Genomic DNA, 23,433 nt, shown 5'->3' on the forward strand with positions numbered 1-23,433 from the left:
AACTATCATGAATAAACTATGAAGTTTAATTGCAAAGAGAAACTGTGTCAAGTCATTCCCCTCTGAATGACCCCCCACTGTGAATTAGCAGTAATTGCTACTTTAGCCCCAGCGGCCCTAATACCATTTGCAGTCACCGTTGCATGAGTTTGATTAATTGAATACTGGGTAGATCTTCCCTGTATCCCTGACAGATGTTTTCTGAGTCATGTGCTTCCTCAGACCCAAGGCTTTAATCAACACCATCTGATGGAGGAAGAGTTGCTGTGTAGCTTCTTGGCCAGTCATCAGCCATCTTGAAGGTCTATCCACAGTTCCCCGCCACTACCGCTAGTATAGTGACAGATTTTTTCCTACATCCTCATATCGGTTGGTCATTCAACTCCTGGGCTGTAAGTTTTATTACTACCAAGGGTGTTGGAAGATGGATGTATTCATGCTTGTAAAAAAGGACAAATCAAGGTTCACCAGATGTGTACATACAGGCTAGCATGGGACAGACCGGCTCCTTCTGTCCTGTAATTATGAGCACATAGAAGCTCAAGACAAAGTCTTTGTATATGTATTCTCTAGACAGATAGAGAGAGAGAGAGAGAGAGAGAGAGAGATAGAGAGAGAGAGAGAGAGAGAGAGAGAGAGAGAGAGAGAAGTAGCTCCACCTCAGCTATTAGATCATAACAGCTTTGACCTCCCATAATGGGGAAAGATAAATGATATGTTCCTGCGTCTGTGTTTAAAGTGGGATTGTCTTTCATCTAGTGCTGGGGCTCTGCCAGGAAAGATTCTCACTGTGGGGTTTAATGCTCCGAGCTATGAGTCCAAACATGTTTGTTTATTTTTACAATTCAAAAGAACCTTTTTTTCCCCCTTCTCTCTCTCTCTCTCTCTCTCTCTCTCTCTCTCTCTTTCTCTCTCTCTCTTTCCCTCTATCCTTACGGGAATTTCCATGGAACTGTGTTGTAATATAAGTGATTGAGGGATAGGGAACCATCTGTGGAGCGGTGATGCATGTGCTTTCTTTGGAGAGGCAGGGGTTAAATGATCCCTCGCCTACTATTTCACTGTGTTTTTCCTTTGAACTGAGCCTCTGGTAGTGGTGACATATGAACATCTGGATGCCACTCACAGTGTGGTTGCTTTGCATAGCGTAGAAACATTAAACAGCATCTGCTTATTTGATGGTTATTTAACATGAACTGACAATTTACCTATTCTGACATCATGATTAAACATTTCCAAACACTCTGCCCAAGCATTGATTTTCTGTACACATTAACTTGCTGGTAAATTACCTAGCAACTAGATGTCGTAATTAAAAGCTTATTCATGATAAGCAGAGCTAATCCTCTTTTTGCCGTCACAGTCTTAACCAGGTCAAAAGTGGCATGTCAGGGTCATCTTCTCTTCTCTTCTCTTCTCTTCTCTTCTCTTCTCTTCTCTTCTCTTCTCTTCTCTTCTCTTCTCTTCTCTTCTCTTCCACCACCATTCAGCTTTCCCCTGCTCTGCTCTCTTTTCCTCCATGCGAGCCTGTGCTCCAAAAGGGTTACCCAGGCCCCAGAGCCCCACATGTGTAAGAGGATATCTCCTCAGTCAGCCTACAGCAGGGAGCTCACTGAGAGACTGGCTGCTGCCCCTACATACTGGAGGCAAAGCAGGCAGACAGAGGAAAGGAAGGAGGGGGAAGAAAGATATGAAAATATCATCAGAGGAGCTGGAAAGCAGCTTGATTTCAACCCCTGCAATCCTTGTGTAAATACACACACTTATGAGCACACACATACACACGCATACGCACACACACTTCTGACATCTGTCTGGAGGAGAGATCAGCCTCAGATCAACCACAGAGCTTGCCTCTCCCCCAGCTTACCTCTCCCCCACTGGCTCGCCTCTTGCAGCAATTCTACAGTGGGGAAAAATCATCTGCCTGTTGCTTTTGGAGGCTTTCTGATACCCAACATTTGGGCCGGTCCAGCAGATTAACTCTGAACACATTTGTTCAAGCAAATCATTATGGAGAAAAATATCAGGGCTTCACAGGGAGAGTTAGGGGTATTAGGGGGCTGGGTTACCCGCCTGCATGTGATGGTGATCAACCTACAATGCAAATATTGTCTCTCTCTATCTTGAGTTTTCAATCCCTACAATGAAAGCAAAGCTGCTTTTACAGTAACAAAGTGTGCCAGTTGAGTAATAAGTTCTTTATCCATGTCGTTGCCTGTATATATTATATGATACAACTGATGAGATGCGTAAGATTTGGCCTATAGCCTATTGTTCAGTTCACTGGTAAAGATTACTGTTTTGGGGAAAAGCTCTGTCTGGGTGGTACAAATCCCCTGTCAAAAGCAACCGTTTTATACTAACTTTGTGCATGTCCACGCACATACACACACATAAACACACACACACACGACTGGAATGCAGTATTAGCACCCTGGCTGGCTCACAAATAAGCACAATTGTCCTTCATCAAAGGGTGGAAATACTTCACATTTTTAACAGTCAAATCAGTTAAGTGTGTGTGTGTGTGTGTGTGTGTGTGTGTTTGTGTGTGTGTGTGTGTGTGTGTGTGTGCGCGTGCGTGCGTGTGTGTGTGTCAGCAGCAGTTGAGTCCTTTTTGTATGGATTTGGCGTGAATAATTTCACAACTGAAGAAATGCAAAACGATGTTGAGATTACAGATGTTTCGATAAGGGAAACCTCTGCAGCTGTGTTGTTAAGATGAAAAAGCAAAACACTTTTAGATTCTATGGGAGACTGACCAGACAAGACTGCAGTGTCTATTTCACAGGTTCTGCCCGTAGGAATGCAAACAGCTTCTCTCCATCACAACTGCGACATTCAACTGAAAGTCCCAGTGAATTTGAGAATTACAAAATTGAGAGAAAGACACTGAATAAGGAAGGCAAACAGTCTGTGAAATAGGTTTGAATTGAGTTGGTGTCACACCATGTTGTATCATTGCAAAGTTGGAGTTACCAGGTATAAAAAAATGTATAACTGAGCAGACATGGAATTTGTTGCCTTTGCTTATCTGGCACATTGTTTATGAAAGGCCAGTGAGGTAAGGCACTGACACGGTCACCCATAGACCGGTCATTGTATCCCTAATTACTGCAGGACGAAGCAATTGCTAGTTAATCATAAACACGTTCTGTACACTGTAGCCGGGTGGCCTGATTATCTACCTGTGTTATTGCCAGGCAAACAGCCGCACACAACTACTGCACTTTGGACTGCTGTGTTTGGAGAGAGCATGAAAATTCGGAAAGCCGAGCAAGTGCGACACGCAAGCACATGATTTTGAATGAAGCCGCAGCACTGTTGAGGCTCCTGAATGAATGTGACGAGTGTGAAGGACCGGTTTTATATGCTTTTTGCTTGCTGGCAGCCTAGAAAGGATTATATTCTTACACTTTGAGAATCACAAGACTTGGTAAAATGCTTTTGATAATACGCATCCCATCACCTACAACAATTATACAGTTGTCAGCCCAAACCTATAGGGATCATTTGTGTCCAGCTGTTTGATTTCTCTACCAAATCCGGGTGTTCCTTCCTAACTAAGATGTTTCCTGAGACCACTTGAGGACTGAAATCTCATCACAAAGAGTCTTGTTTGCCTGACCTCCTCTCCTCCTCTCTGTCAGGGTCCTGGGCCCAGTTTGCCAGGCCCAGCTAACAGTGTTTGCTCTGCTTTATGGCCTCTCTGTTTGTTTTCCCCTTCACTGGAGCGACCACCACTTGGTCTCAGCAGCGCTCGAGTGCTGCCACTGCCGGGGTCACCAACCTGGAGCCCGGCCCACCCAGAATGCAGTGCGTCAGCCAGCACAGATAACAGATCTACTCAGGTGGTTTAGTGCAGGAGCGTCACACCACCTTCGCAACACACATACACACACACACACACACACACACACACACAGACACACACACACTGGTAATCTACCGTTTAATGCGGCGCTGAGATCTTCCTTAAGATATACAGCTTTTTCTCTGTTTGGCAGGTCTCACCTCAGATTTGTCAAGCTTTCCCTCGAGGACATCATAAAAGTGAAAAACATGAGTCAGGAGGATAAAGGAGTAACAGTGTGTTTTTTCCCTCTGAGGGAACCAGAGAATCAACCATATGTTGTCATAGAAGGCAATAATTATGTGATGGATTTATTTTAGAAGGGTGGCATCGCAAGTAATGATTGAAATCATAAATAAAAGAGAAGAAAGTAAACAACTGTGATGCAAAGGAGTGAGCCAGCCCACAAAGGAAAATTACTACTCATCTTCATTTTTATACAAGTTTTGTTCCGCTGTTATGATAAAAGTGGCTATTATAAAAATCAGGGGAAATGTGCAGATTTATAAAATACGCCTTCATTCATTATGGCTCATATGGCTAATTTTAACAGTAATACTCTCAATAAGCCACAATGTCACTTTGATATACGAAGAACATGGAACAGTACAGAACCTTTTTATGTCTTATAAGCAGGAATGTTGTGGAGGGTAAACCCACCAAAACTCAACTTACCCACTTTTTTGGTCTTACATAAATATTTAGAACATAAACTCATTGCATGCATTGTATGCATCTTAATAAATACTATCTAACTTAAACTTAAAAGTAGTCTGTTTTAAAAGAAAAAAAGCACAAATGAATGCTTTTCCAAAAAAATATAAGTGATTTTTGTATGTGCCAGTGGTTTTGCTTTATGATGATCACCAACTGGAGCTCATAGTTTACCCAGCCTTTTTTTTATTTACCCCTACATCACAAGAAGACAGGCAACAACACCCACAAAGCTATGATTTAAAAAGCTAATAACACCTTTGTTATAATTGTTGGGGGTATTATTAGCTCAGCCTACTTGTTGGAGTGGAAGATCACATGAGGCCTTAGGGGGATGGGCAAAGTTTTCAGAGGGTGGTATAGCTTTAAGAGTTTACTACCATCACTGCACTCACACACAAGTTTGGAGGCCAGGCAAGCGAGCAGTGGGATACCGACGGATAGGAAGTGACGGGACTGCATGAATTGCAAAAGGGGAAAAAAATAGACGGGAATATCAACACAATGCAGAATGAGAAGCAACGTGCCATCATCGGAGTATTGCCTGTAGTGCGGGAGAAACTGAATTGCGCATGATCCTATTAATAACGCCCAGACAAGTTGCGGACCCAAAGACTTTCAATGGAAGTGAACTAAGCTGCTAGTAGTGAAAAGCAGAGATTTTAGAGGGGGGATTGTCGACTCGGTGTAGTCTAATTTCCATGACCGATCTTGAAAGTCTGGAAAATACAGGCACTAGGGGTAGTTTTAGAAGGACTTAAAGAGTATGGAAGAGGAACGCGTAAAGTATAATCCTACGCTGAATAGGTGGGAAAAGGCTTTCCGAAATGCGAGAAAATAATTAGGGGATATTATGAACGCAGATCTTTGGATTTCGCCTCGATTTTTTCCTCTGTCCGGTTCAGTTTTGCGTCTTTTGGGATGTTTGCGAGTTGCATCTCTCCGGCGTCAGTTCGGATATTGACTTCACTTTGCGCCCTGCTGCTGTTCGTAACTCTGGGACTCGGTTCGGAGCTGCGGGTCCGGGTCCGGCTCTCTGACGGGTTGATCACCGAGGAGGTGCTGGAGGCGGACAGCGAGAGAGACTTGATATCACTTGAATTCAAGCAGGGAGATGGGACGCTCATTACTTTTGTCGCTGACTTCAAACAGGTGAGGGGGGGTCCTGTTTACCACTTACACCAAATGTTGCCGTGCCTTGCAGGGTGACTGCCCGGCCACCTAGTTTGACACGTTTATAATGTGAGATTAAGATGCTTTCAAAACGTGTAAAATCACCCACTATACAGCTGTAAATGTTGTCAGTGAGCCGACTTTTAACACAGTGGGTCCCAAAGTGAGGGGACCCCCGGGGGTCTTTCAGGGGCCCCAAGGGGTCCCCGAGTAAGGAATAGTTACATTTTGTTATTATTACATTTACTGGAAGTTAACCCAATGAGAACAGAATATAGTAAGTATGAATGACTATTCTCATGAGGTTACCTCTCTGCCTGCAGTATAAAGTCTGTGTTAAATCATATGTAGCAATAAAACTCTCTCCAGATCAGTATACCTAGGACAAAATCATACCAAACAGGGGTCTGCGACTTTATTTATCTGTATATATATATGTAGGGGTCCTTGACACTCTTGGAAAGCCCTTCTTTAACAAATCCAAAGCATGTTGCTGTGTGTGTGGTAGGTAGTGGAAGAAGAGGTGTGCTGTGTGTGTAGGAGTAAATGTCCACTTACTTACCTTTTTACTTTAATATCTTTGACTGAACTTTTCTTTCTTGGTTTATCTCATGAGCTCTGCCTCAAGTCTACTGCTCATTCAAGTCCGCAATTCTCAAACCGGTGAACCACGATGGCCCCTTGGCTCAGGCTAAATGGTTGCCTCTTCTTGCTTGGATGTAGGGTCACAGATCTGAAGCTTAAAGGGAAACATCCCACCAGCCTGAGCATCACTGGAGCAGATGCTGTACCTTGCACATAAACCCAACAGTAGGGCTCATAGGTGCGTCCATCCTGCTCCGTCTCCAGTGTCGCTCAGTGTTGGCGCCCCCCAAACATCAAGTCGGCTATTCTGCTCCTCTCAGATGTGGATGCCCGCTGACCCCGTAGCCTTAAAACCCAAAAGCTGCTCATGTGTTCAGCCCACAGGCCATCAGCGGCCATATTTAGCATTCTTCTAAAAGTAGAGGAGCGGATCACGTATCACCGCTCCCTTCATGATGATCTGAAAGGTGAAACCGCATCACTTTTGACAATAACTACTCGAAAGACACGTGAATGCCAGTCTCTGGACGGGAGGCTACAACTGCTGAGTGTTCGGGGGACTCTATGAGACTCACAGAGCAATGGCATGTGTCTGTGATGGTTGCTGTCACACGGAAGCTGACAGGCTGGCGAGATGTGAAGAGGGAGATTTACCAGGATTAAGTGGGCATGTCTGACCTTTTTTGATCTGGACGTCTGGTTCACTAACCAAAACAGCTAATTTAGAGTTGAAAGAGAGGAGGCCGTCACCCCCAATCACTGGTGACACACCAAGATAAAGAGACATACACTGATCTGCGAGCAGGGAGCCGACACTTGGTTATGTAGGCGCCTCATGTTGCCGTCTCTCCCGTGCGTGCACAAGTGCGTGTACACACACACACACACATATGGTTCGGTTTATTTGAATAAAGCCAATAGAACCTCTTAGATCACTTAACTTTTCCGCTGGCTGATTTATCTCTTCCAGTTGTAGGTCACTCTCCCTCGCTCTCTCCCTCCTTCTCTCTCATTCTGTCTCTTACTTTCTTTCTTTTTCTTTCTCTCTCTCTCTCTCTTTCTCACTTCCTGCTCTCTCCTCATTCCTCCTCCATGTGGTTTTCATCCGGCCCTCGTTGCAGTATCTCCAAGATTTATGGAAAGTTGGATGCACTGTCACTTCCAGCTGCCATAGAGAATTTACAGTCCAGATGAACACATGTGGGAAGAAGAGTGTTTAAACAGGGATGTCAAACAAAGGAGGGTTATAACTTATAATGAACCTTACAGCCAAAGGTGGATAGGTATTGAACAGGCTAAAGTTCTGGTTGGAAGCATTATTCCATTTATTCTCTGAAGTAGTCACAGACTGAATATAACTGGATTGGTCAAAGTAGTATTTCATGGTATAACTTCCACCAAGAATAATAATAACACATCTGAGTTTCTTTTTTTGCAAGGAATTACATGTTTGAGTCATTCAGTTTTCAGGTCCATGATTTAAACATTGACGTAAGTCGAAGTTTAAATATCGAAATGCCAAGTCACTCTTTACAGAGAGTTTGTCTGTAATCACTTCTGACTTTGGCAATGGCTGTGATAGTTTCATTTCAACAACGAATCTTTCATAAACGATCAGAGAGCAGCAGTTTCACTTTCAGCTGCTCTTAATACAAGGCCAAGATGCGATGGGAAATGGGTCACATGCTTGTGCCGTTACTTAGCAGATAGTTAATGTTCTAGTCATTAAACATTGCCAGAGTGATGAGCTGGCTGGGGATGTGAGAAGGAAGTTTAGTCAACCTTGTCCAGGCAATGGATCACTGTGAGAATGAGTCATACTGTGATTTCAAGAGGGTTGCGTTTGCGCTAAAGGCATGTGGACATATGGAAAAGATGATACGCTTTAGCTTACACATTACACCTCTTTGGAACTGGTGAGTGAAACTGTTTGGTACTGTGGGCTTGCTGTGAGGATCCTGGAATCGACAGGGTTTGAACAAAATAATGCACAAGCAGCATAAAGATCTCCCCTACTGATACTGGGTCTGTAGCAGCACAGGTTAATTTTCTGTCATGGTTTTAGATTTAGATTTAGATTTATTTGTCTCTCCGTAGAGAAATTTGTCTTGGACCATAAAAAAAAGTTGCTGTCATTCCATTCCATTGCACACTGCATTAGACAACACATTAACACACACATAAGCAAGTATATCACGTATTCACAGTAGGCTACAACCATTGCATTGCATATCAGTCATCTGAAAAGAATACATGCATATCAATGTAAATGTTTTGCTTGACTCATCTCCCATTAGGCAATGTTACTAATCATAACAGAGATAATTCTGAATAATTTGGGGCCTCAATCTTGTATACTGGCGGTGGAAAACGCTGCCTCAGATGAAGTCTCACATTCCCATAAATATTTATTACGATCATATGTGGTTGTTGAGAAAACCTCAGCATATTAACAACATGTTGTCTATGAAGCTCAAACAACCGAGCAACTGTAACATTATCATTTTGGAAGACGCATCAGGAAAGAAATCCATAATGCAGTGAAGCTGATCATTCAAAATTATTCTGCAGTACTGATTTGAATTTGCTTAACATTCTAAGGACTGAGTAAACCCAAATTCTGCCAAAAATAAATGCACCACCCACAGGTGCTGAACAACCAGAGCCTTCACTGTCAGGAGCACTTTATTTTAGTGATTTCATCATTTTGTCCATATCCTGTATCACGGTCGAGTGTTAACAGCTGAATCTACTCCTGCAATTGAACTGTACATTGAGCTTAATTCAGTAATATTCTGACAACCTGCTCAATGTCCAAGTACAATTGTGCAAAACTAGACAAATCTGAACACAACTGTGCCTTGAATGGACAGATGAATGTATCTGTTACTCCCGTGTACTTCTGCTTTTCCTCCCTCATCAAAAACACTGTAGCAGTTTGCGGTCACACGCAGTCTAAGACCTTGAACAGAACATAAACCATGTCTTGGAGATTAATCAAAGGGAAATGTCTCACATATTTTTTAGAGGTTTTAAGAAATGGATGTATTGGGTCTTTCCAGATGTATGAACTTTTGTTTGTGCCTAGCAGCATACATTCAGACCCCAGACTAGTGGGTTTGATCAATGCAGGAATGCGAGTGACTTCACTGGCGTCCCAGTTGAGTTAACACTTGAAGCAGGTTTCATCTCTGAGACGCAGTGAGGCAAAATCTTAGTACATTTATGGTTCCATGTGCCTTGGCTCTATCATAATACGTTTAAGTTTGTTTATTTAGCCCTTTATCACAAGCATGTCTCAGAGGACTTTACAGAGAATGATCCTAACTAGATCTCAACTGATCAACAGTGAGCTGTAGAACAAAATGATATAGGACAAACAGAGAAAAGCATAAGACACAGATCATAATACGTTGACAAGGCAATCTTATAGGTATGGTGTTAACTTTTTAACCTTTTTTTAAAGGAGATGAGACCTTAGTGATTGGTGCTCCCTGATCCACTCCACACTGAGCTGTTGGTTCAAGTGAGCAACAGATGTTGGGAAGCCACTTGACACTCAATCTCACACTATCATGTTAAATAAGTGGGGCTTTTGCTGTAAACAATGGCACAATGGTGTGAATGGGCACGTTAGTCACTTTATTAATTATCTTTTCAAGTCAGCCTTATAAACAGGGTTGTGTTTCAGCCGGGGCCTGTTTTGCCCGCAGGTCAATTCACTCTGCTGCATATCCTGATTCTCTTCAAAGGTAGGAGGCTTTATGAATACACCCAACAGTTAAACTTGCTCTGAAAATGAATTGGAGATTGTTCACGCACACCCACATGTGAGCGCTATGTAAAAAGCAGAGTGAGAGGTGTGTGTGTGTGGGTGGGGGGGGGTTAGTTGGCCTTTCTGTGTGCCCTCCCTTTGGGATATACAGTATCTGTGACCCATTTTGGCAGATGCCCATCCCTAATTCTCTCACAGCCTTCACATGTCCCCCAGGGAAATTGGGCAAATGGCCTAAAACTTGAGCAAGAACGTGGACGCTTTAGCTGTGCCCTTTATTAACTATCAGGCAAATTGGTGCGGTGCGTGGGCGGCCTGCTGGCGATCCATTATGTTCGTTTTAATTCGCGGGAAATGGCAGTGTTTGTCACGAGAAGCAGCTCTGACTTGTTTTTTCCCTGCTTGTAGGTACATCTGTTTCAAGTCAGTGCAGTGCAGTCACCATGCTTTTTATGCTTGACTTTTTTCTATTCCGCTGCCACACCTTGCCTCCCACCCAACCCTGAAACATCATACCACTTTGTCACTTGCACAAACTTGTAAGGTCTTTTTTACAGGTGAGTGTCACCTATTCCGGGAAATGTTGTGGTTTCAGGTGCCGCTGAAGACACGCTAGAACAGAGGGGCACCTCAGGCCTCCCCTCCACTGTTGTGTAAGGTCACTGTGAGTCATCTGCAAGTCAATAACGGTCACTGAACTCAGCCATTCCAGGTTGAGTGAAAATGAACTTCAACTTCAAATGAACCTCAGTGTCATTTGAATAAGTATCACATCCCCAACAAGTGCTCAGAGATATCCAGGCTATTGTTATTTAAGTGGTTTAAGCAGTACCTTAGAAGACCTCCCCTCCTACTCAGTTTCCCTCTCCATGCTATGGCTCATCTCCATGTGGGAGAGATAAGCTCCACAGATAGCAAGGTTATTGCATAATAAAACAGGACATGTTATGCACAGGAATTGCACTACTCTGCCTTGGCTCCCCTGAAAAAGTGATTTAATCTCTCTGACTTGTTTATTTTAATAAATGCGGGTCCTGTGAAATACCTGTTGAAAGGGCATTGCATTTATGCACAATTAAGAAGCATGCACTGGAATTCTGTATTTTATACCTGAAATGATTTAAGATGATATTTATTTTTTAAGAAAAGCTGTTGGTTATATTATGTTGCCTCTGTTTCTGCATCCATCTTTCTACATTGTTCATTGTAGCAGAAATGTATGCGATGTGTGTAGCAGGTGGACCTTTTCTGAAGATGAACTCATACTCTAAGAAGCCTTTCTCTCCTATAGCCACCTTTTGTTCCCTGCTGACTCGGACTAGCATCTTCTATGGCCTCGTCGTGGCCCCTCTTTGGCCTCCCATGGCCCCTCGGCCCCCGTTGATGTCTTTATCCTTTATCCTGCTCCCACCAGCAGGCCAGATGTTGGCTTCTCAATGCTGCTGATAAAGAAAAGGCTTCCCATTCCCACAGTCACTCCCAGGCAAGGAGGGAGGCCAGAGCAGACAGCAGACGTCCACCTTTTTTAGATTTTTTTCCTACAATCAAATGATTTGGGAGGCTTGGCTCCACAGTGCTGCAGTTAACAGGCTTTGATTGAAGAGGAGACAATGGTTGTGGCTTGTGCTGTGCATAGCTGTGATCATTTGTAACCACTTCAGGGGTTTTAAGATTGCAGCTAACAGAGAAAGTTAACAAAGGAGTAAGCGCTGCCAAAGCTTCTGTTCGCTACACAGTGTCCTGAAATGTCCTTTTGTCAGTGAAACAGTTTTGTCTTTATCTTGTTGGCTAGGTCAACTGGGTTCGTCCAAGTCAAACCTTACTTGACCTCTCTGTGTGACCCTCATGATAGTTCAGTCAGTTTTAGTGCTAAATGTAAGACGGTCTGTACCTGAGATAGTATTGCATTGCCCTTTTTGTTCTTGCCATGGAGACTGTTCTTCTTGTCACCTTTCAAGTGTTACTTCTGTTGATTCAATTCTGGGAAAAGGGGGAAGGATGGATGGAACTAACATCTGCTGTTCTCAGAAATATTGTAGAAACTAACATGAGGCTACATGATTTTCCACTTTATAAAAGAAGGCCAGTAAAATTGACAAAATAGGCTGTTAAAAAAGCATATGCTCGACAGGAAAAGCAGTTGTATTCTGTAATTCCAATTTATCCTTTTCTTTTACCCAGAAGATAATCTGGCACTTGTCAGTACTTCTAAACTATTACCCACACAAAGAAAGCACCAAAAGAAACACCAAACAAATACCATGTGTCTGATCACAACCAAACCTTTACTGATGACAATTCCAAAAATTCAATTTGGGTGTTTTGAATTCAGGCGGTTTAAGACTATTTGCATACAAGGCTTTGATAAAGACAACTTTAATCTAGGCCTTTGCATAAGAAAGATTAATAATGATATAATGGAAATAATACCATTGTTTTTGGCCTTGGCCGTTAATATTGTGTGTAATTAGCTGTTTGCGTGTCCTCGGCAACAGGATATGAAAACTGAGGCACAAAGGTTGGAGGCTGAATGGGACTGCAGCCATCACTGTTGTTTATGCCTTATCTATCTGCCTCATTTCCTTCCCTGTTAGCACTCACTGTTTTTCTCCCTCTCATTTCCTGAATGCAAAGTCTCCAAAAACAGTTTGGGTGTCTGGATAATTGCGTGCAGATTCTGTGCAAGCGAATAGATCCCTCTTTGTGGCCTGCACATATTTTGCACAGGTGTGTCAAGTCTTTAAAGATTAAATTAGTGGTTGTTGCTTTATATTTTTTATGGCTGTATAGCTGAGTTCATGTGTAATACTTTTTTCTATTTTTTAGCATGTTAACGCTCAAATCCTCTAGCCGTTTAGTTAGTTAGTTGCCCTCCATTGTTGTTGAGAGAACAGCCAAGGGGAACACCTTTCTTTCAGTGGCCTCCAGTGTTTGCATTGTCCATTCACTGCCACTGTTTACTAATTGGCTCGCTACTTTGGACAGCCAGGTGTGACCAGCCCCCAAATGTGACTCCACATTCCTGCCTTTAGAGCCTCTGTAATTAGCCTCAACTCAAGCATTTCTCAGCACGGCAGCTTTTCTCCCGCTCCTTTTGTCTGCGTCTGTCTGTGTCACCCTCTCTCCCTCTGTCTCCAAACCTGATCTTTAATCCCTGGCTACACCTGTGCCTTTTGACTGGGCTCCCCCTCACACACCAAGACAAATATCCTCCCCGTCTCCGAACGCATGGTAAATCCTCATGTTGTTTTTAAAGGGGGATCGGAGACATTTAGGCAGGGGGAGAGATCTTAAAACTTCAGATTTCATCGCTGATTCGTCTACAAATAGAAGTCAAAGGAATCAACTGGTATGATGCTGAAGCTGTGTGCTTTTATATTTGAACAATGCAAAGCCTTTTCAGTCTGTAAATGTATGTAAACTCAGCGGGTTCATTTTTATAAGGATCCTAATAGAGAAATTGTTGTTGTTTAATAATTGAAAGGACTTGTTGGTTTCAGCTCTGAACACTTGATTACAAAGATAATTTCTGTCAGACACACTCAAACACGCACACATGGACCCACAGTGATCCCAAATGACTCATCAGAGCGTGGCTGACCAACGAGCCTCCCCAGTCAGCCATCAGCCTTATCAACAGACAGGGTCTTAGAGGGGATTGGAAAACAGGAAGAACCTCCTGCCCTGGGGAACAGCCACTGGCGCACTCTTTGTGTGTGTGTGTGTGTGTGTGTATGTGAGTGTGTGCATGTGTATGTGTGTGTGCATGTGTCCATCCGTGCATGCAGGCGTGAGCTGGCACAGTTAGCATGGCATCCAAAGTGAGACTTAAATGTCTGGCAACAGTCATTTCACTCTGACAGCTGAACCACTCTTAACCACAGAGACCCTCATAGAAAACAACCTGCTTTCCTTTCAATAGGGGCTCAATGTTATGACTTCACACAACGCTCATTTTCACAGCCAGTAAACCAGTTATATGCTCTATGAACAGAACGCATTTGGCCGGCCTGGTTACAGCTACAGTGACGGAGAATGTTCACTGTAAATGGCACCCTTTGAGTGTCTGAATAGGCTTTTGTGCACCTCTTAAATAATCTGGCCCACCAAAGGTAACCACCAATAAAACGGACCCCCAGCCCCTCTCCTGTTTAACAGGTCTTAGTATGACCCACTAGTCAGGTTGCATGAATACACACTTGTGTTTGGCTGTTGGCCAGTGGTAGTTTGTCTCCAAAATGGACTTAGTCCCTGGTGTCAAGGAGCAAAGCTGAGGAATCTGTACTTGTGTGGATTATTTATAGCTGTGCTGACATTTACACAACTGTGGCGGGGAAAACTCAAGGCTCCACTGTCTTTGATTATGGTATTATCCGTCTTTTTCAAGATGAGAAAATGTCACTCTTTTAATTCTTAACGTCCACGCAACGAACTACCTGGTGATTTTCCCTAAATGTTGGTCTGCAAACCTTTAATTTTATGTTCTTATGTGGAAATGTGCTTTTAGCGGCTGACTCATTCTCCTGATATAGGCTTCAGTTCTTCAGGAAGTCGTGAATTTCACTGACCTTGCTCTTCAGTTTTAATGCCATTTCAGGGAATTTGTTCTATGACATTCTAAAGCTGAATTAGGGTGTGTTTTCTCACTCTATGTGTCACCCGGGGTTATCTTTGTCCACTGATTGATAATGTGCGGTATTTGGGCAGCCATTTACAGGATCTGTATTTATACCCATAGCACAGAGGAAGCAGGTTCTGCCACAACAGGAACCCCTCCCCAACACACACACACACACGCACATGCACACACACACAAACACACTGGTGACCTGAGTTTGGCACCAGCCTCAAGCATATTCTTCTGATCTTCCGTGAAAGTCATCATTCCAGTATCTTCCACCATCAGCGGTTTGCATAACGCTCTGATTTTTAAAAAACGCTACCAACCCACTTGGCGGATTTTAAAAGCAAGAGCTGTTGTTTGATCAGTCAAGTTCAGAACTCTCTCTCCCTTGATGTTTGGTTACTACCTGTCATCATCTGAGCAGGTGTAGAACTTTCTTTAATCATTAATGTCTTGCCACTGCACATTTCACTCTTTTGCTATATTTTCTTTTATCTTGCATATTGCTTGTACAGTTTGTGTGTGTGTGTGTGTGTGTGTGTGTGTGTGTCTGCCTGCACACACGCTTCAGTGCGGATCCTCGTGTGTATGTGCCAGCCGAGTGTGAGTGAGTGAGCACAGTGCTGGTTTGAGGCAGGCAGAAGTGAGTCTAGTCTTGTCCAAACAAACACAGTTGAATCCTACTGGTTCTGTCTGGGTATTTACAGCGCAGATGATGTCATTGTTATTACCCTATTTGCTTTTACAAGCCACACCGATTATTATCTCAGCAGCACCTAAACCACTAAGACATCAACATGGGTTGGTTATTGCCATTTTAAGGCCTCGGTTAACCTTCATTTCCATTAATTGTTGGCTTGAGATCCATTGTTTGCGGACAGAAATGTGTTGTGTATTCGCTGTTACCTGTGTGTGTGTGTGTGTGTGTGTGTGTGTGTGTGTGTGTGTGTGTGTGTGTGATGATGTCAGTGTGCTGCGAAGTTACATCAGGAAATGTTGTTGGCGCAACAGGTCTTGGTGCCCTCCCCTTGCCCTCCTGGCCTATATCCAAGAGCAGACCAGCGGACTTGGAGAATCATTAATCAGGACACATGCATTCACCACATGCCTGGTGCACACACACACACACACACACACACACAAACACACACACACACACACACACACACACACACACACACACACACACACAAGCGTAGGAGGAGATATTGGTGTCTACAGTATAGTATTGAGTAGGTTCCAGAGAAGCAGAGTTGGTGGAGCTCCTCTGTAATTACCCAGAGAGCCCTGGGGCAATCCATGTGGCTGACAGGAATGCCCTCCCCCTTCTTTTTCTTTCTCTGCCCCCTCACACACATACATACACACATGCACACACATGCACACACATGTGCACACACACACACACACACACACACACAGTGTCCCAGCCTAGCGCCATGTGTCTGCAGTCTGGGAGGTCCTGAAGTCACGGCCTCGGTGTCTCCCTGCTCTTGAGGGGAAATGACACTCTTATTTGCTCGTCTCTCTATCGGCGTTGTCCTCCCTCCCTCTCCCCTGCGTCTCCTGTGGTCTGTCACTGTTCACTGTGATATATTCATGCTTCCTCTTGACATACTCTTTAATCATTTGGACTTTGTTCTTTCCCAGAACCTAGAGTGCCGGGTTATTATCACAGTATAAGAAGATCAGTCGCTGAGGTGGATACTTTGGTCTATGTGTTTTCCTTTCTGTCTTTGTCCTTGTGTTTTCATGCCGCTTTAAGCCGCTTACAGAGATGTGTGTGTGAAATCTCTGAGGCTAATATCACATCAAGCCCATAAATCAATATTTGCTCAGTAATTTGCTTTCCAACGGTCAAATAGTATCGCATGATTGTCTTGTGTAATACCCTTGCTTGTCCTGTACGCCTGCCAGTAGTTCTTTGCACAGACAAAAGCAGTTCTCAGAATGAGAAGCCAGCGGTCATGCAAAGTAGTCTATAAACAACAGGAGAGCGTAAACACCTCTGAGGCAGGTTGCATTGCTTTCTTGCCAGTGTGTACAGTTCTGCATACAGGAAGTGGGACCAAAGAGCTTAAGGAGACAACAAAGGCTTCTCTCTGGCCTGTTTATCTGAGTCGTCCCAGAGCTCCTCCTGCCCGCGGAGTGAAAGCCTCGAAGCTGCTACTCCTCTGCAGCCTGTCTGCTTCGGACGGGTGTGTGAAAAGCGGAGGAGGGGTGTTTGGGACTGTGTGTGTCTTGGGGGTGAAGCCAAGAGGGTGTCATGGTGGGGGGGGGGGTCAGATGAATAGGAAGACAGGTCTGTTGCTCCGCTCTCCCCGCTGCTGGAGCTTCCCATCATGCTTTGCATGCCCTCTCACAGAACTCTTTATGGCCTTGGGGCTGGCGCCAGATCTCTCACACGCTTGCCAACAGCAACAAGTTTTTTGGTGAATTCTCCACCATCTTAATTTTTCTACTTCCACGGTTCGACGTATAACAGTGTGAAATCGTTCTGACTTGTGATGGCATGTGAGAAACACTGTGATAATTATGTGAAGAGAAAGTCCCAAAGCCCTAATTTGACAGCACAAATAAGCAGGGCTGGAATGGAGCAACACTGCGCAGGCCTACAGACAATTAAAATGATCAACAAACTGTCAGATGAAGCACTATTGGTGCAGTGAACATAAACCCCTCTTGGCTTTTAGTGGACAGTTGTTTGAACATCTATAAACTCCACATATTAGATTACTGTGAGCGTCTGGAAAAGTGCTATGTTAAGTACACACACGGAAAGAATATTTGTTATAATCTGTTTTGAGCCTGTACAAATAAACAGTAAGTTAATATAATCCTGTCTTATGCACCACTTCAATGCCTTCTTGGAATCAACTGTTTATCCATTCAGCCATTGCTGTGTCTGTGCGTTGCAGGATGTGAAGATCTTCCGAGCTCTGATCCTGGGGGAGCTGGAGAGAGGGCAGAACCAGTACCAGGCCCTGTGCTTCATCTCCCGCCTCAGCCACAATGAGATCATCCCCAGTGAGTCCATGGCCCGACTCAGACAGGTAAGCAACAATGACGGGATGGAATGGGAGCTGAGAAGGCAGCATTTATGTCTTGTATTATGCATATAACAGGGCGTGTATGCTAAATAGAGTGACAGCTGAATATACTCCAAATCACAGAGCGAGCACGAGAGGACATGTTCACTGATTTGACTTAATAGGAGTGTTGATGTTAGCGTTCTTGTTTGGAGCGCACTGCCCTGTGTTTCTGCACCCCCAAGATGTTAAGAGAAGGAGGGTATATTAACAGGATGGGGTTCAGGAATAGGAGAAAGATTTACATTGTTGACTACCTGGAGGAGACTGTTATTGTTGGGATTGGGATGCGATATTTAAGATAGCTAGTGAGGTACAGGTAGCAAGCGGACATTGTTATAGGAAGGGGTGGAAGTAGAAGTACTGTTATCTTGCTGACATTTTACTTAAGTAGAAGTAAAATTACCGGTTGAAAAACCTGCTGAAGTAAAATTAAAATATACTCAGAGTAAAAGTTACTGAGTTACTTTTTAGACAAGAGAACATTGTTACATGTGATCTTTTCTGTGCAATTCTAAACGGATGAGAGGACAGAGTTCAAACTAGATTATTTTCACTAGAAAAATGAGAAATTACTAAATAAAGTGCACAAACAAAAAAGCCAGATTACTCTTCTCTTCTTTGCTGACTGACCGTTCACTGTGAATGGCTTCATGATTGACTTTCTGATTCTTATGGAAAGGCTACAAAATGTGTTCTCTGGAATGGATGTTACTTAAAATGTAGTACAATACTTCAGCAAAAACGTGCTTAAGTAAAAGTAAAACTACTGAATTTAAAAAATACTCAAAAAAGTACAAGTACATTAAAAAGCTACTCAATTACAGTAACTGGGGTAACTGTAATTAGTTACTTCCACCCTTGTTATAGCCACTGTCTGAATAAATGATGCATTATTGGGAATGCTCCTGCTCCACAGGACATGTGAACATATGAGTGTGAACACTGATCATATTGTTGTCTGCTCAGAAAAATCCTCAGGCCATCCGCCTGGCAGAGGAGCGCAGAGGCCTGGAGCAGCTGACCATGAGCGTGGCGGTCAACCTGAGTCGGGCCTGGCAGCTCAGCTCCCACATCCACAACATGTGCAGCGAGGCCCGCGAGGCCATCTACACCAGGGAGGCCGACGTCAAACACTGGCTGGACAAAGGTCAGGGGTCATCGCACTGTAGCTTTCTCCACCACTGTCACTAACGTTACTTATGGTGGGGGTTTGAGCAAATAATGGTGTCTCTTTCACTGCTTTCCACATTTTGATGATGATACTGTCTGAGTTCTCTCTCTCCCTCTCTCTCTCTCCCTCTGTCACCCCACCCCCTGCCGTCTCTTTACTCTATATCTGCTTCCCCTCTTTATCTCCCTAACACTCTGTCTCTTCCCTGTGTGTATCTCCTCAACAGCTCTTTCCACTTTAGTTTAGAGACGCGACTTCAAGTGTTATCTCCACCGCTTTTGCTGATAAGATTAGACTCTATTACTGTGGTCTTTATGCTATCTGCCTGGTATTTTTCCCCCCTCCCCCTTGTCTCTTTACATGCACATACTTTCCAAATGTTCCACTTTTCCACTTTTTTCCACTTTTTAAAAACCACTTTCCATCTTTGAAACAATGTAGACTGCTGTTAAGGTGCATTTTAGCCTATTCCCCTAAGAGTCTGTCACATGTTTATACTATGCTCACATTACCGTAAATTGAGAACACAAAAAAAGAAGATTTTATTTCCAGTAAGCAGTTGTTTGTATGGGCTATTTAGCAATGAAGTCCAAATTATCCAGGGTGAGGAGAATCTGTATGACAGCAGTATTGTACAATGACAGCACTGTTATAAAGGAAACAATGTTGATGGTCATGGTTCACCAAGCACTCTGCACCATTATCTTTGGAGGGAATCACAGTAGCATCTCCTTTGCATAACAAAGTCCCCTTTTTACTGCGCAATCTCCCCTCCTAGCCACTTTGTTTGCCCTCTCTCCAGTTAAATACAGTATTTAATTGAGTGAAATCAGAAAGAGAATCATTTTCAGTATGATTTGCACATCTCTAGATATTGCTTACCTTTTGTTTTTATTACCACAAGCGCTGGTGTTTACTCTCCCTTCCTGCCTCTGTTCCAGGAGTGGACGGCTCTATATTTGAGATCCTGCCTCAGACAGCAGAGGTTCCCAGCTTTCAGGCCTGCCGCTCCACTAAGGACCTGTGGCAGCCGTGCCTCTGCGTATACAGCCTGCGTCTGGAGTGGTACCCTTGCCTGCTAAAGTACTGCCGCAGCCGGGACAGCACGGGCAAAGGCACCCCCTACAAGTGCGGCATAAAGAGCTGCAGCAAGGGCTACCAGTTCTCCTACTACGTTCCTCAAAAACAGCTCTGTCTATGGGACGAGGAGACCTAGCATTTTTTTTCTGGATTGTAAAAAATAAAACAAATGGCGAGAAATCAGTTTTCCCCAGCCAAGCCAATGCCTCTCCACCCTCCTATTCAGAGATGATTACGGTGACACCGGATCTCTGTTTATAAGATGTATAGTGAAGCTGTCTCAGGTGGGGAGCGGTGAGATCCCAGAGGCTGAAATAGAAAACAATTCAGGTTCTAAATGAGACCAAAACCTTTATGGAAGCAGAGCTGCAGTACGTATGTACAGTCTAAGAGGACCCACTGACTTTAAAACTCATAGGGAAAAATTACGTAATTTCAATTTTGAAGCCGTTACTTTTGTGCCTTTTTTTTGGGAGAGAATATTGGAGCAGAAAAATGTCAAAAACAACAACAACCTCTCATACAAACTTTATGCACAAAGCTGGACAGTGCATTCTCTTCTACTTTTCTGGCCAGTTGGACACCAGCAGCGGAACAGCAGAGTCCCGTTCTCATCAAAGGAGCCGTAGGAACAGAATCCCCATCCTGGTGAAGGAAAATTTGGATGGCGGATCGATCTGTCAGTGTAAAAACGTGGCGTGGTGAGAAACGGCTTCAGCCAGCTGAAGTCCTGTTTGTAACAGTGCAAGTTGGCTCACAAGGAAAATGTCTCTCTGATGCTGGCTTTATTTATTTTGGTTGCAAAGTGAAATTATGGAGGATTATTTTTGTACCTTTTTTTTGTTGAAAATAACCTCATGAGATTTTGTGTTTTCTTTTCGTCTTCGCATCACACAAGCTCTTAAATCATGCATCCACACTGCCTCCTGTCCTCGTTTAACAAGAAGTTTGCTTAAGTAAGAAAACATTTTGGATTCGGACATAGTGTGAAGTCCCGTCTATATGTCATGCTACTTTGTTGTCAGGTTTTCGTGGTTGTAAAGAGGGTGTGGGTTACTAAACAGATTTATTATCTTCTTTGAGTGGGACAATTTTAGCTCCACCTCACCCTCCCACCACCCACCTCCCCCCCCCCATGCCCATAGCTCACATTCTCATGCTCTTTTTAAAAGTGTCAAGTAAACCAAAGTCAGCATTCTCAAAGGAAATATTGTCAAAAGAATGGTGTAAAGTTTCAGTTTCTAAAAGCAGGCTCTACAGTAGTTTTTGTCATTTTGGAATACACTTAACACTGCAGGATATTATTTTCTCATAATCTATACTGCCACCTTCTGGTTATACAATATTTCAGTTTCTTGTATTTCCTGCTAACAGTGATATATCCCTGTGCCATAATTCTGGTTTCTGGTGTCTGTTCATTTCAACAAGTAAATGTGTATCATTCATGCATCACAAATCCCTGATAAGTTATATTGTGTAATTCAAGGAGCACTTCTTGAACTTGTGGGACCAAATTTCATTTGTCTGTCTAATTGTATGTAGAACAATGGTTTGAGTATGATTTTTATTTTTTTCCAACCACAGTTGTTTTGTCTTGCCTCCCTCTTCATTTCACTCTTTACTGCCATATCAATGTTCATTTTGTTGTGTGTTGGTCTGTCCTCCTAACTGAAGAACCAAATGAGTGAAACATTTCGATTTGTGGCCTTTTCCGGTGATCAAGTGCCTTAACATTTCCACTGATAACTTTGATATGTAATTCTAGAATAAGTTGTTAAACATATTTTTCTATGAAAGAGTTTTGAATATGTTGTAAAAAAAAAAAAAAAAAAAAAAAGTTGCCCTAATGAGAAAATGAAGCAATTAGCTTATGTACCATTCAAGAGTTGTGTTTTACATGAATTGTTTCAATAAAGTCTTTCTTTGCACTGCATTAATAATAATAATAACGATTATGTGATGCCTTGTTCATCCCATGGGGAAATTATCTTTCCACTGCCCTCTGCCAGGGAGGTCAGAGGTCAGCACTAGTGAAACTGGTAGGGATTCAATGTCTTGCTTAAAGACACTTCAACAGGGAAGATGCTTTCAGACACCAGGGTTTAAAGCCAGATCATCCAGGTGAAGGACTGTCTCTAACCACTAGACCACTCTGCAGCCACCAGCTATACTTACACTGCTACATGAACCAGTGTATTACTAGTATTACCTACTTCCATTTTGTTCCCCTGCTGGAGGCTGCTTTGCTGCCCCTTCTCAATTATACAACAGAAATGTGTAATGCGTGCTATTGACCACAAGGTGTCGCTGCTTTTCAAAAAGACGATCCAACCCTTCACCACAACGGAAGAGATCCAGGAGGATGCCAAGGAAACAGGCAGCCTTTTTGTAAAACACCGAACAAGCTGGCCATCACCTGTACACTACAGTTCAGTACATTACAAATAGGGAACCATCCTTGTCAGTAAATGTTAGCGACCATACCCGCATCTATACCGAGTAAATGGTGGAGGGGGAATTAAGGGATGCTGAGGTTGTTGTTGCCACCGGCGGAGCGCAGATAAAGGGACAACAAATAGCAAACAAACCTGTGACAGTTCCCCCAGAAACATGCCTTTACAGGACACAAAAGACTCAGGATATAAGCGAACCAGAGCTTCGAGGCACCGTTATTTTAAATAGCCACATGCTCAGCATCAAGGTAATGGTTTCTTACTGTATTTGTGAAAATGCTGTGCAGTGTTGGAGTGTGTTAGGAAGGCGTTTCGTTAGCCTTTTTAGCTTGCAACTAGTTAGCTAGGTTAGCTATCCGATCCTGCTAACTGGGTAGTTAGCCTGATGTAAGAGCATCCTCCTAACTTGGGGCTCAGCTCGGGTCCTGCCCAACTCAGGCAGCCAACATGAGCTGCTGTCGTTGTAAACACATATCAACTAGTGTAGCAAGAGAATAATAATATTGAGTAACTACTATATACGCTGCAATATACAGTTTTACCATCCTTTCTCATATGGGTTTGCCGAGACTAAGACAAGATTTGTGCTTCATGTAATTTTGTGCATTTAAAAAAAAAAAAAAACTTGCTGAACCACGCCATCATCCTCCCATTCAAACAGCCTAAAACAGGCCCATCTTACTCATCCGTCCTATTCCTCATCGTCATTGCTATGTGGAAAAAGATTACCAAAAAGATTATTAAAAAGATTTGCCTGGATTTATTGGGAAATCTACCCCAAAGCCAGCTAATGTGAGAGCTTCATTAATACATCCATGATCCTGACATCCATGACATGTATCCGTGTCACTGTTAATTCTGCTGCACATGACAGTTTTTTATACAATCCAAATGACTTTTTAACTTTGCT

At 43.3% G+C, this 23,433-nt stretch overlaps 1 protein-coding gene across 1 annotated transcript; it reads left to right on the top strand.

Annotated features, from left to right (window-relative positions):
- Positions 1 to 4,982: 4,982 nt before the first annotated feature.
- Positions 4,983 to 21,994, top strand: oafa (OAF homolog a (Drosophila)). Its single transcript, XM_071517850.1, has 4 exons — positions 4,983 to 5,722; positions 17,646 to 17,780; positions 18,786 to 18,966; positions 19,932 to 21,994. The coding sequence occupies exons 1-4, from the start codon at positions 5,492 to 5,494 to the stop codon at positions 20,204 to 20,206; spliced, it is 822 nt and encodes a 273-aa protein (XP_071373951.1). The 5' UTR covers positions 4,983 to 5,491; the 3' UTR covers positions 20,207 to 21,994.
- The last annotated feature ends 1,439 nt before the right edge of the window (positions 21,995 to 23,433 follow it).

This window comes from Centroberyx affinis, unplaced genomic scaffold, assembly GCF_046629955.1.
Source record: "Centroberyx affinis isolate AG114_WGS23_722 - 3 ecotype Tasmania unplaced genomic scaffold, CSIRO-AGI_Caff_v1 ptg000530l_1, whole genome shotgun sequence".
NCBI classification, from domain to species: domain Eukaryota; kingdom Metazoa; phylum Chordata; class Actinopteri; order Beryciformes; family Berycidae; genus Centroberyx; species Centroberyx affinis.

What these genes read in the sequence shown, in the direction of transcription:
- oafa (XM_071517850.1), top strand. Translation starts at nt 5,492, where the DNA reads ATGTTTGCGAGTTGCATCTCTCCGGCGTCAGTTCGGATATTGACTTCA. An exon ending in TTGTCGCTGACTTCAAACAG is followed by an intron (nt 5,723 to 17,645) that starts GTGAGGGGGGGT and finishes TGTGCGTTGCAG; the next exon opens with GATGTGAAGATCTTCCGAGC. An exon ending in CAAACACTGGCTGGACAAAG is followed by an intron (nt 18,967 to 19,931) that starts GTCAGGGGTCAT and finishes CCTCTGTTCCAG; the next exon opens with GAGTGGACGGCTCTATATTT.